Source organism: Neopsephotus bourkii, unplaced genomic scaffold (genome assembly GCF_033783945.1).
Source record: "Neopsephotus bourkii isolate Nb327-2 ecotype Australia unplaced genomic scaffold, CSIRO-AGI_Nbou_v1 NB_1574, whole genome shotgun sequence".
NCBI classification, from domain to species: Eukaryota; Metazoa; Chordata; class Aves; order Psittaciformes; family Psittacidae; genus Neopsephotus; species Neopsephotus bourkii.
Genome location: NW_026902050.1, coordinates 4,711,258 through 4,725,012, shown reverse-complemented (window position 1 = coordinate 4,725,012; position 13,755 = coordinate 4,711,258). Strand labels below are relative to the sequence as shown.

The 13,755-nt window shown below is 37.6% G+C and overlaps 1 protein-coding gene across 2 annotated transcripts in view; it reads right to left on the bottom strand.

The window, feature by feature from the left end:
• Nucleotides 1–13,755, bottom strand: part of RSRC1 (arginine and serine rich coiled-coil 1) — a 168,945-nt gene that overhangs the window by 128,687 nt on the left and 26,503 nt on the right. Inside the window, exon 4 of one of the 2 annotated variants that reach the window (XM_061371629.1) lies at nucleotides 10,199–10,369. The exons of the other annotated variant lie outside the window; for it this stretch is intronic. Coding sequence (XP_061227613.1) covers nucleotides 10,199–10,369 — 171 coding nt within the window. The remainder of the gene's footprint in view (nucleotides 1–10,198; nucleotides 10,370–13,755) is intronic. 2 annotated transcript variants of the gene reach the window in all.

The following is a 13,755-nucleotide window of genomic DNA, read 5'->3' as shown; positions in this document are numbered from 1 at the left end:
TAATTAAAAATACCTCAAGAATTGAGAGCAGTACAAATTAAGCAAGCATTCTAGCACGCTGAACATCAATTTATATTTGCAAATTTCTGCTACTTGATAAATGTATTTTGTCATGTAAGATTTTAAAGAAGAAGTCTTAGAGTGACAAAATCAGTCTCAGTGTGACTCCCATTTGTAAAATCCCATTTGTAAGTGAATAGAGATGATTGAACACAAATACCTTAGGCCAACAACTACAGAGATTATGTTTTGGAACCGGCATGTGCATAATTGGATCAGATAAACACTAATATTTTACAGATTTTTGAGAACTAGTTCTTGTCACCACAGACAGCATGGGAAATGATAAGCTACTCATCTTTCTTATTGTCCAACCGATTAACAAAACATGTTGCACCCCAAGGAATTGTTCCCAACCTGAATTTAAGCTTGGTGACTGCTGACTGTGTGTTAGACTTGATGACGGTTTCACATCCTTGAAAATATGACCATTTTCCCCTACTTATACCAGCTGGTCTAAAAGAAAGACACTCTATTTCCCAGGCAACACTGCTTCTCATATAACCTTAAACTGTCACAGCTACAGCAGCACAACTCCTAGAGTAAGAAAGAAGACTTACACAAATTTTGTGCATTATCACCAACATGAATCAGGCTGTAGTATCATGTTAAAAAGCATCTGGAAATGGCATTAGCAATGGCAGACTAACCTCCAACCTCTCATCTTTCCCTGCTGGCATAAACCTTGTTTAGGGCCATGCTAGGAGGCAGAAGAAGAATTATTAATTCTCTAAAAGCAACAGAAAAGCAGCAACAGAGAAGTACAGGGGAACTGATATTTTTAAGTCTTTACACACAAGAAACTTTTTTACAAATTTATTCACCACAATAATAAATAGTAGTTGCAGCTTCCTTGCACATTAGAATGATTTTCTAATAACCAGACTCTGTGAAAACATGAATGAATTTTGTATACTTGGAAAAAACAGAAGGTTATTCTCAGTCTCCAAAAGCAGTAGTACACACAACAGGTGAAACACCTTGCAGACAGTAACCAAGATCCAGTGCCCATCACATACCAGACTGCTGCGCTTGCTGGGCACCTACGTGGAGGAAGCCACCACCACATCTTCCTAGCAGGAGCAGGGCCAATAGGCCTAAAGTACACCTTAGTTACAAAGAACTGGAGATTTTCTGCAATATGACATGACTATGAAATTAGAATTACAGATATATTCAGTAAAAATGCTGTTGAACGTTCATGCAAAGGGAATTTGTTATGTAGGCACAACCATGTATTTTGGAAGTTGAGCATCTTGGCCATAGAACGCCAAAAGCAATTAAATGAAAACATGAATTAACTCAACCTTCTCCCCACGACCTTTTCCCCCATAATTAAGAGTAGGGCGCAAACTGATTTCTGGAAACTTTGGTTTACAATAGGAGCTTTTCAAAACAAAAATACACCACTGGAAGAATGAAATATTCCTTAAATGTAAATAATCAATTTTGCTTTACACTAAAATATGTTATCTATTAACTACAGAAACTTATTTTTGTCCAAAACTGTGATTTATACTACAAAGATTACCTAATAATTTCCAATTTTCTCAGCAAATAGTCTTAAATGCAAGAGTTATGTTCAGATGCATAGAGCTGTTAAAAAATTTAGTTTGTTAGTCCCTACTATTAAGTCAGCATTAAATTACAAACATTAGCTTATTCCATCTTTATGGAACCAAAATAAATTGTTGTTACAAACAAACAAAATAAAAAAATATCCATGTGATCTGTCAAAGCAAAGTTTCTCTGAATAAACAATTTTAGGATACAGTTACTTGCTTATTAAAGCCAAGTGTTCTGCAGTTCTCTAATGCACAACCAAGACGTGCTAGAGGTATCTTCCAATCAAACATTTACCCTTCGCCACCGGTGAAAGGCAACAAGATCTCTTTACAACAGCTCATCTTTTTCAATAAATTTTGCATGAAAACAAGTTACCCAAGCACAAAGTTGCCTGCTGTCACATTGGAAGTATGATAAATGTTTAATGAAAACAACACCACACAGCTTGGTGTCAGACAACAGCTACCACACTGTCCCGCTTTGATCTGAGCAGACACTTAAAAGGAGTTCTGGGTGCGCTTTGCACCACAGAACTCTATAACCTATATGCAAATAGGAGAAAATTACCATAAATGACTTCCTACTGCATAGTGTGGAAAGAGTTAAGGAGGAAAAAAAAATAGTAAGACAAGCTCCAGGAGTGTCTGACTGCTGTCAAACTCTGAGAAGTCCAATATTCCAAATTTACTTTGAATGTCCTCTGCCAAGCACTGAAAAGCTCATCAACAGACAGTTGTCACCCAAGTGCTGGCCGCAGAACCTGCTGAGGCACTGCCAGGGCTGAGTACAGAGATGAAAACACTGCAAGAGCTTTGGCTAAATGCCATGGAGAAAGGTCTCCCAGACAGAGGGGCCTCACCAAATTTGTAAAGACCTACCATATGGAACTAAAAGGAAAAATGAAGTCTGGGTTTGGAAAACAAATTCTTCAGCTCTGTGATATCTGTCAAAGCACTGAAGAAGCTGTGAAAGCATCAATGCACAAATGTATCAATGCCTTACTAAATATCAGAAATTAAAATGGTGGTTGGCTTTGATTAATGACACACTTTTTTCATAACAACTGAGAAGCCACTCTTAATTTATACCATCAAAAATTGTCAAAAAGACTAAAAAGTAATGCAAAATTATGCTACTAAGCAAGCTAGGGTGAACCCCATAAATCTAATTAAAGTTTTTTAAATCTAACAGGTTACTGGTAAGCTTTCCCCCGCAATTCAACAACAAACAATGATCCTTATGAAAAGCAGGTCTCTGAATGCCAGAACTCGTGTGTTTTTAAGCTAATTAACATTTTAAACATCAAAATTCAACAACACACACATACAGGTAAATGAAAACATGTATGTAAGTTGTTTTAAAACAAGCCAATTAAAATTAATGTAATGCTTTGATTAGTCAAAAATTTAGTGGGAAAAACATTGTAGTGGTGTAATTCATCTTTAAGTAAATCAGCAGTATAAAACACTTCACTTTTGAAGACTTGGACATCTGAAGATCACTAGCATGCAAAAGTTACCAGTTTAAACGTGAGATTTGGGAGTGGAAGGAACTCCCTTAGCAACTGAGCTTTCACAGCAGTCTGCAAGGCACAGTTTGCAGGCATCAGGTCCACCTTGCAGAATGGGACAGAAGTGTCACAGAAAGACCACAGCCCACCTCATCCACAGCCAAAAATCCAGCCTTAACTCCTCCCTGTGGATGACATGGCCATTTTAGCAAAGTCTTTAGACACCTGATGATGAGTTTCATACACCACTGATCTAGTCATCAGATCATCATTTACACAACTATATACCATTATTTTTAGAAATACTAAAAACACATCTTTCCCAGATTTCATACCACTTTAGAATACATGTTAGGACCAGTTAATTATATTGATACCCTTAAAATATTATAGAAAATATCTCATTACATATATACAAAAAGAATTCAGTTTAATTCTAGAGCTCCCAACATAGGAAGGACATGGGCCTGTTGGGAGTGAGTCCAGAGGATGCCATGAAGATGCTCAGAGGGCTGGAGCACATGTGCTATGGAGACAGGCTGAGAGAGCTGGAATTGTTCAGCCTGGAGAAGAGAAGGTTCAAGCATGTTCCTTAGAGCAGATTCCACGTGCCTAAAGGGGCTGACAAGAAAGCTGGAAAGGAACTTCTTTCAAGGGCATGAAGAGATAGGACAAGGGGGAACGGCTTTAAATTGACAGAGGGGAAGTTTTGATTGCATATTAGGCAGAAGTTCTTCACTGTAACGGTGCTGAGACACTGGCACAGGTTGCCCAGAGCAGCTGTGGCTGCCCCATCCCTGGCAGTTTTCAAGGGCAGACCTGACAGGGCTTGAAGTAACCTGGTCTACTGGAAGGCATCCCTGCCTATGACAGGGAGGTGGAATCTTCAAGGTCCCTTCCAACCCAAACCATTCTGTGATTCCATGAAATATGCCACCTTAGAACATTTAGAAAAAATGTACCTCTTAATCCACAATGAATTTTCAGAAGATCACTAACATCCACGACTGTGAATGCAGTCTAGGTACTACTAGTAGTGATTCAGCTACCATACAATAAAGACCAAAGCTTTCAAACTGGACTTCTCTATTAAGCTTTGCGGCCAAAGAAACATGGGAGGGGCAGAAGGGTTGCTCTATTTTATTACAAGCAAATAATTGCTGCTTTCAATTGAACAAGAGAAATCACTTCTTAAAAAAAAGTCCCAGATGAAAGAAAGAATGTGTTTCAGGTGCTGGAAGCCTAACAGACTGATAAAGCAGTATCCCATAGGTGCATAAAATAAAAATTACATTCTGGGACTAGCTGGAACCCTGTTTTAGTCCTACCTAAGGGGATGCCAGAATGAAAAACATACATACACACCACATTTACACATCAGCAGAAGTATACTAAGATTGTTTCATCTTTGAGGGCAACAGCAGATGAGCCTAAGGCACTTGGAGACCTCACCAGAAAGGATCAGAAGGAAACAAAGCTTGAACCTCATCCAACCACAGTCTTGATGTAGAGCTCAAGTAATGCTCATGCTGCTGTAACAGGAGAAAGCTGTTTCGCTCACCTGTAACTTATACCTTCTAAGCATAGTACTTCCAATAAGTCAGCATTTGATTGACTTTTTTTGTTTGTTTTAGCCCTGCATGCATGCTCATTTAAGATTCATTTTTGCAAGGGAAAAAAAAAATGAAACCAAGAGAAGAAAAATAGGAAATGGGACATCCAAATGTAGGACCAGATAAATCACTCTGGTGGAACAAAGAACACTGCCTGGTTTGGGGGCTGTTTTTTTTTCCCCAAAGAAACAAAAATTTAATAAAAGACAAATCACTAGACTAAAACATCTTGGTAAGAACCAGACACCAAATGTCAACTATTCATTGTGAAGTTCTGCAGAGTTAACAGGAAGTGGTAAAGCATCACGAAAGGTATATTGGTCCTTATTTTATCAATTCCATTTTATTTATAACACTTCATAATGTATTAGTAGATATAGTATGTTCTGTAAAAATTACAAATGTGTGGTAACACCTCTGTACAGCACTTGTCCCTTAAACTTTCATGAGAACAAGAAAGCCAACCACACGTGCTTAATTACAAAGAACAAGCACTGACAGAGTTCTAGTGCGCAGTAATGGTCCAAAGCAATAATGCACACAACATCCCTACTGCAGTTACGGGTCATAACTAGAGAACAATATTGTTGTTACAAACAGAGAAATATGATTTGATACTTGGCCTGGAAGACTGAATAAATAGAAAAGGCTGCAAGGCCAAGTGCTTTCACTTTGGAAACGCTGGCAACACTTATTCAGAAAAAGCTATGCCATTTATTGATTTTTTTTTTCATATCCTTCCAGGCAATAAAGTTCGTTCTCCTATGCTCTGCAACAGAAATACAAAACAACAAAAAAAGGGGGGAAATGCAATTCAAACAACTGCTATGAGATTAGGAGACCAAAGCAGCAAACTGGATAGCTCAGATTACTTGCAAAGTGGAAGGAACATAGGTAGCACTGAGTAGTTGAATGCAAACTAATTAAAAACATTTCTTCTTATCTGCTTCTCATAAGCCTTATTTTGCAAAGAGTTTTCACTGGAAATGAAATAATCCTGATAATCTGAAAGACAGATCTTTTTGTTTGTTTGTTTAAGAGCATTTAGGATGTGCTGTTGGGACGTTTTCAGAGTTCGCAATACTTTACCTTTTAAGCAAGTACAATACTATTTCAAAGCTTGACAGACTGCTCTTAATGCCAAGTTTTTTCACCAAGTATTGTCAGATGCTGTAAATGAGATTACCAACCCAAATTCAAAGCAGCTGTTACCACAATCTCCCTCCATAATGGCTGAACAAATAGTACATCCCTTAAAACATCTCAGATTCCAAGAACAGAATTGCTCAGCTGGTTTTCTAGGACTGTAATACAGCCTGTCTCCACAAACAGCTGATACCTCTAACCTTCAAGTTCAGTGCCTTAAAGAATCTTCATTGAAACAGAGAACACGAAGGGATGACAACTGGATTACTGTGGCAGAGGTTTTTACTCTTCAAGTATCGAGACATTTACTGTGAAGACAAGATCTTTGAGAGAACCTGAAGTTTTCCCTGATTAAAAAAACAAACCAAAAACAAAACCAAGAGACCCTCACACCTAGAAGGCAACCACATAAAGAAAATACATAAACCAACCACAGAAAAGAGCTTATATAATCCACAAATAAATATAATTTGCTCCTTAATTACTGCAAAAATTGCATTTTGATTCTCCACTTCAGAGGAACAGTCAAGTCCCAAATATACGACTACTTGTATCAGATGATCTGCAGTGCTGACAAACCAAAATAGCTTCTGTCATGCAAAGTTAAACTATAAAGTCAACCAGCACCTGACAACTTGCAGTCCATCTTCTCACAATCTGACTTTAAAATGATCTTCGTTACAGCTTTAAAGTAGGTACTTTCAATAGATACATCACAAACATACATGAATTTAAACTGAAAAACAGATCTGTTTTTTGATGTGTACCTGCAAGGATCTACTCAAAATGCAGAGGTCAGAGAACTATTTTTAACTCTAAGGATCCCTGCTGCTGGGGTTTCTAGAAAGGCTCTGCAGAACAATGTTACTTTCAGTGCTGATCTAAGCACTAGATCTAGAAATTCATTCACCAGGGGAGTCATCTACAACATGTTCCTCTCAGTATTTCACATTTCACATTTCACATCCAAATGCACACCTGACAATCATTTTTTGTGTCCATTTAGAGTATATTCCTCACCAGAGAATAAAAAAAGTGACAAGTTATAAAATCAGAACCATCACTGTGTTAGAGCAGAATATGCCAGGAAGAAAAAGAAAATACTTAGTTTTTTCCTGTCCAAATTTAATCCAACTTTAAACAAACAAACAAACAAACAAACTCCACTCCCCCCCCCCCAAAAAAAAAGGCAAAACCAACCAAAACAAAACCAAACAAAAAAAAAAAAAGCCCCAAAAAACAAGCCACAACATATTTTGAGAATGCATCACCTATCCATTTACTGTCTCTCTGATTAAGACAGCTGACAGAGCGAATAGTGCTTCCTGGTCTACACCAGCATTAAGTCAATTGCATGAGCAGTGAAGTTCCAGCCAAGGCAGTAAACCAGCATCAGCTGCAGAATCTGCTAGGACGCTCAGCTGCAGAGGCAAGCTATAATAAGAGTTATTAATTCTAACCATACCCCCAAAAGGACATCTGACACCACTACAAGACAAAAATCCTAAATTATAACATATACCCTCAAAAACTATCAGGAAACCAACTTAGTACCTTCTGCTGACCACCGACAACTATAAAAGGCCCTACAGTTACTAGAGAACAAAAAGTTCTGACTTGGTGCTTTCCTCAGAAATGAGCGTCAGGACAGAACAAACACTGAATCTCCCTGCTGCTGCAGAAAACAAAGAAAACCATGCCAGAAGCCAACATATTTACACAGCCAAAAGGTTCAAACAGTTTGTGTTGTACCATTTCACTTCCTATATCTATAACCTAAGGACAGGTGAGCTTCCTTGGCCAAGGAGATCTTTTCTTTCCCATACTTCTCACCTCAAAAGAAAATAAATACATAAATAAATGACAGAAAGCAAGCTGAGAGCATGGGAGGCCTGAGGAAGCCTCATACGAAAACACAACAGTAAGATACCCTACTCAGCCTCATTTTCCTGAAGCACACACAAGGCAAAGAGAAATTACACTAACTCTTTTTGCTTCTACATGCATTTAAGGAAAACTGCAGGTTCCTAATTCACTCTCACTGGGGTCTATAACAGAATATTCCATAGACAAACTGCACAGTAATTGCAAACAGCAACTGCATCAAAGATTTGTCTTCCCTGTGCGTTCAAGCTTCTTGTTTTGCAAAGCCTCTTAACAATGCTGATACAGTCTCAGTCTTCCGAATGACAAACTGTAAAGTGGAAAAGCTGCTCAGATCCATATTCTCTGCACAGATATAACTTTGATCGCTATTTGATTAAACTGAAAAAACACAATCCCCCCCTCAAAAAAAGTTTATGAAGCACAGATTATATCAGCACCATCCTAGGTACATTTCATTTTGTAGTCTAATAATGATTGAAGAAATCCCTGTATAAAGCCTAGCCATCAGTACCTGGGCTCAGGGGAAAATGCACTGATGTCATAAAATGTTTCTATTATCCATTTGTACTCTTTGTCCTAATTACCTTGGAAATGACCCAAACAAGGCATTTTGTTTTCAAACTTAGCATAAGTAGTTTTGTAAGTTATCAGAATATAAAGATAAATTGCTTGCTTCCAAAAAATAAAAAACTCTGGGCACTTCTCTGCTCTTTCTACAGCTATCTCATATTGATCCTTGTTCTAAAAGAACAGTAGGTCAGGCAATATGCTAATAGAGCACTGCTACATACTCCAGTGTGATTTAAGATGTGCTTCTACAAAAATTCCAGAAAACCTCTCACATACCCCATATTGGGTGCTCGAGATCCTTTCCCTGCTTTTCTACTTCAATATGAAAGAGCAATTTTGGCTGGAACATCCAGGCTTCTCCTCAAGTCTTCTAAACAAAACACAGAACCATGGAATCATTAAGTTGGAAAAGACTTTTAAGATCAAGTCCAACCATAAACCTAACACTGCCAAGTCCACCACTATTTGAACTTCAGGTAAACGGGTTAAATGCATCTTGCTTGTCCTGATCAGCTGTACTGCAGCCTTCTCAGGTGTTCTGCTCACACTGAATACTACTCACTGCTGAATACATCCACAACAAGAGGAGACAAATGCCTCCATGTGGTTTAGTAAAATGAGGAAAGTATCCCCCCAAAAGGGGATATGGCTTGAAAAAAAGGGAAATGGCTTTAAAATGAAAGAAGGTAAATTTAGATTAAATATTAGGAAAAACTATTCACTGTGAGAGTGGTGAGGCACAGGCACAGGGAAGTTGTGGCTGCCTCACTCCTGGCAGTATTCAATGCCAGGTTGAACAGGGAGGGCTTGGAGCAACCTGGTCTAGTGGAAGGTGTCCCTTCCTGTAGCAGGGGGGTTGGAACTAAACAACCTTTAAGGTCCCAACCCAAACCATTCTATGATTCTACAACAATGAGTTGAAGACGCCATTCAGCAGTCTAAGTAATGTACTGCAAATAAGAAAAAAAGAAACACCATGCAAATAGCTAATCTTGACTATTTACATAATCAATACTATAATCATGGAGAGATAGATATCTATATATCCATGACAGGTAGATATTACAGTATCTGAGAGACTGAATAACTAATATTGTCAAGCCATAAAACAAGGGTTAGACAATAACAATTGCTAGATACCTCCATGAGCATGGGTGGAGGATGCTACTCTAGAAATTCCCACTTACGAGTTTCAGTGGGAATCCATCAGAGGGCAGTTTATGAAGTGACACTCCAGTGTCTTCCTTTTTCAAACCAATCACAAACAGGGAAAAGAAACGGAGTAAAGGCTGCAGAAGGTCAAGATGCATATAACAAAGGTAATTACATAAATTGCCTTTTCTAAAATCTGTAAAAACAAGATCAACAACCCAAGTAATTTCAAGCAGAAACTAGGTTGACACAGGTTTTGAAAGGCAGCCCATCATTCATCCATAGCAAATGCTTCTACTAAACTGCACTTTGAGCCACAAAGTAAGCCCGACAGAAACTTCTGACAATGGGAGTGTGAACAGCAAAATTCACCTTTCCATAGGAAATAGTCTTCCTACTTTCCAATACTCCACATTTTTTTTTTTCCTTAATTTTGGTTATTATGTATTGGAAAAATATTTATATTAGTCAACTGATGAAAGCTATTTAGCACACCTGAAATGAAGGGAAAAAAGGAATTGTAAATTATACCATCATTTAGTTTAAAATGTTCTTACGTTCCATAATTGTAAAGTACTAAGAATTATACTATTTAAAGATTTTAAGTAATTTCGACTAGTTTATATATCATGTTCTATAAAGCAAACTGATTCCCTGTTTTTATTATAGTTACATTATTTGTCGTTTCACTTACCCATGCTTCACGCCACATATCTCTTTTTCTTTTCCTTTGCCCTTCTCTTTTATTTTTTCTTTCTCTTTGCCTTTACGCCGCTCTCTTTCACGAGACCCGCTATGAGTTCTCCTATGACTGGATCTTTCACTACTTCGACTATAAGAACGTTGACGAGGTCTTGATCGTGATCTACACAAAATCCACAGTATTAAAATTTAGCAGTCATATTTTCCACTGTCACTGTATGTTAGATTTGTAATACATTCCAACTTTTTAAACACATTTTCAAATCATTTAGTAATTTAATACTTTTAACAAAAACTTGCCAATTTATCAAAATAAAAGAGAAATAGAAAGCATTGCTTCTACTCTGAAGGAAGAATGCAAAGCAAATTAGACCACACTATGTAGTATTCACCCATTAACAAAGTAATTTGGTTATTACCAAAATAATCTTTGGAGCTATTGGAGAAGGAAAGGAAGGAAATTTTTTCTCTAACATTAACCTTTAAATTCTTAAGTTCTGATGAATTTAGTTTGGAAAATAATCAAAGCATTTACAGTGCTTAGTGCTACTAAGTGCTTGCATTTACACATTAAATACATTACTACTAATCACGCTGTTTCAACCAAAAAAAAAAAAACAGAAAAAACAAAAATGACATATCCAAACCCCTATATTTAGCTAGCAGAGCTGACACTTGCACACGTTAATATCAAATTCAGATTTGAAACACACTTTGCAGAAAACCTACAAATAGGCCAAGTAATTCAAGAATCTCCATACAGGTACAAGGATCTGTGCGTGTATTTGGGGTTCTTGTTTACAACTTCCTACACAGCTATAGGATACTCAGTTCTCCATCAAGTTATCCTTTTCTCTGTAATAAAGGTATGTTGTTACTGATATACTTGAATGAAAAAAGGTCAAGTATTACAATATTACTGTTTCTACATGCATTTAAAAAAACCCTTTTAATTATTCCTTAATTTCCTTGAGATGGTTTTCTAAATTTTAATTCATAATTTATCATGGATCAATACATCTTTTCTATGGTACATGAGTAGCTATAGCTCAGAAGTATTTAGGAAAACAGCAGTTCAAGTTTGCGTTAGTTTCTGTTACAATGTACATCTTCACCAAAGTTCTGATGGCACCTCACTGAAAAGTTTCATAAAGTACTGAGAAAGGGGAGGGCAAGAAGAACATTTTTGAAAATAGCATAAAAAACGTATTTAGCACCTCAGGAGTGCAAAACTACAAAGGTCTTTAAAAGCAAAATCACGTACAGGAGATCACTCAATTTAAAAAGCACCAACTGTTTAATAAAACTCAACAATAGAATAGGCAAACGAAAATACTACATCCAGATGAAGCCATAAATTACATTTATGAAGACTGGTGTTATTGAGCCTGGAATTTGTCCAGTGTGCAGGGGTGAACACACCTATTCTTGCCATTTAGCTTTTTCAAACTAGTGCTAGGGGTCAGAACCTCAGTTTTACACTTCATTCAGCAGACAGCATCAGTGACACATGATCTTTCCTATTATTGGTCAGACTATCAGCACTAATACAATAGATAAAATTACCACTTAAGTGCCAAACTATGCGCTATAGAACATATTCTCTCTCAAAATGGATTTTATTATGTTATCACAAATTTAAAACCATCCATCCATTCTCTAGTCCTCAGGTATAGAAAGTTTTGAGCTAAAGAATATTCAGGATATTAGAAATTCTGGATATTTGGTTGGCACAAAGACACTTTTTTTATAAGCATCATGATAAGACAGGCACAGATTTACAGACCACTGCCCTATAGACATTCACTGTTCAAAGCTAAGCATGATTTCTGAGAACTCTGCAGGTAAGACACAAAGTCAGAAACAGTAAAAAACAACAAAAAAAAACCAACAAAACCTACCCTCCCCCCAAAAAAAAATAAAACAAAACAAAACAAAAACCAAAACCACCCTTCTCAAAAAACGCCCACCCTCCCCAAAAAACCCCACCAAAAACAAACAAACAAAAAACAAAAAAACCCCACAACAATAACAAAAACCCCTCTAGTAATATGATGCAAAGCTTTTCCTTAGTTAAGGGTGTAGTCATTCGAACATAAATAACTGAAGAATCTAAGATATTTACTGCTAGGGAGCTTACTTTCATTTGCAAGCTTTTGTATCCATAAAATTCATTAGCCATAAGTGATCCCTAATCAGTGTTTATCCTTTGGGTTATACAATTACAGAAAATAGGCAATACAGCCTGTATCCCCTGTCCCAGTCACTCAGGTGAGACAGGCAGATGACTATCAACGTGGTATTACAGTGAAGATCTTCACAAAAATGTTGAGTTCTACTCCACAGAAGCCATCTCTGCAGGACATATTAGTTCAGTCAATCCTTCAATTACCAGAGCAGTTGATCTGGGCTGTAGATCAGCCCAGAGCAGAGATGCAGACAATCCAGGACTGGCTTCATGGAGAGACTATCTCAGATAACAAGTCTGCACACACAGAGTGGTCTCCGGGTCAGTTGGGGTGTGAAGTCCAGCTGCCTCCCTGGGCAGGCCCCCAGCCTAACTCAAATTCATGGCAGTGCTGGGTTTTAGGGGATCTACAGAGGGATCAGCGCAGAAAGAGTTTCAGAGTGATCTAGTGTATTCTGCTGCACCTGACTCAACTTGCAGTCTCTTTTATCCATTTGCTGCAGTAGCTAAGCTATACATAGGGCTTATTTGCACAGCGCAGGACAGAGTGGCCAAGACAGGAGCACTACGGGACAGAGGAGCACATCCTACTGCAGCCTCTTGACATAGCACCAGGTAAACACCAGCCACACTGACCAGTGAGGGGTCTAAAGAGACATAGCTTCACCTCATCCAAAGATGAGTTTTCCTGGGTTTTCCATTATTGTACAAAGTTCTTTGCAGAGACTTAATTTTTCATTATTTTCCCTTAATGCTGCAGAGCTACAGCCGTTCGAAATAAAACTAACTGCCTCCTAAGCTCATTGCATTTATACTTATTATAAACCGTATTCACAGATAAAGCAACACAACTCCAGAAATAAGGATGTACTAACCACAGTCATGAAGTGAATAAGGGAAACTGAGTCGGTGGAAAAAAGGAATAGTCTAACATTAATGCTCCCTTAAATTCCTGACTGCTGCTGAAACTTAGATTCTGCTAATCTGTTTCTAAACTGGGGTAACCACTGTGTTTCCAATGCTGTACAGCAATGAATATTTTTGCAAAAGCTTATCTTGTATTAACATCTCATTCATGATCTATCAAAAGCCATAGTACCAGACAAGTAGTGGAAAACCTACCAGGCAACCACAACACACAGCTTTATTAACAAATTAAAACTGAATCTCAACTGGGTAAGTCTTCTGCTAACCTGAAAGGAAAAAAATCTTGAGGACTTCTGACACAAGAAGCAGCATGAAAATTTTAAAATATGTATTTGCTAAATAGGTAAGTAACAGCTTTGAATGAGTTAGGACACATTACGTAGTTCTCCCACATTTTGATGGAACAAAGGAAGCACAGAGACTAAATACCTTCA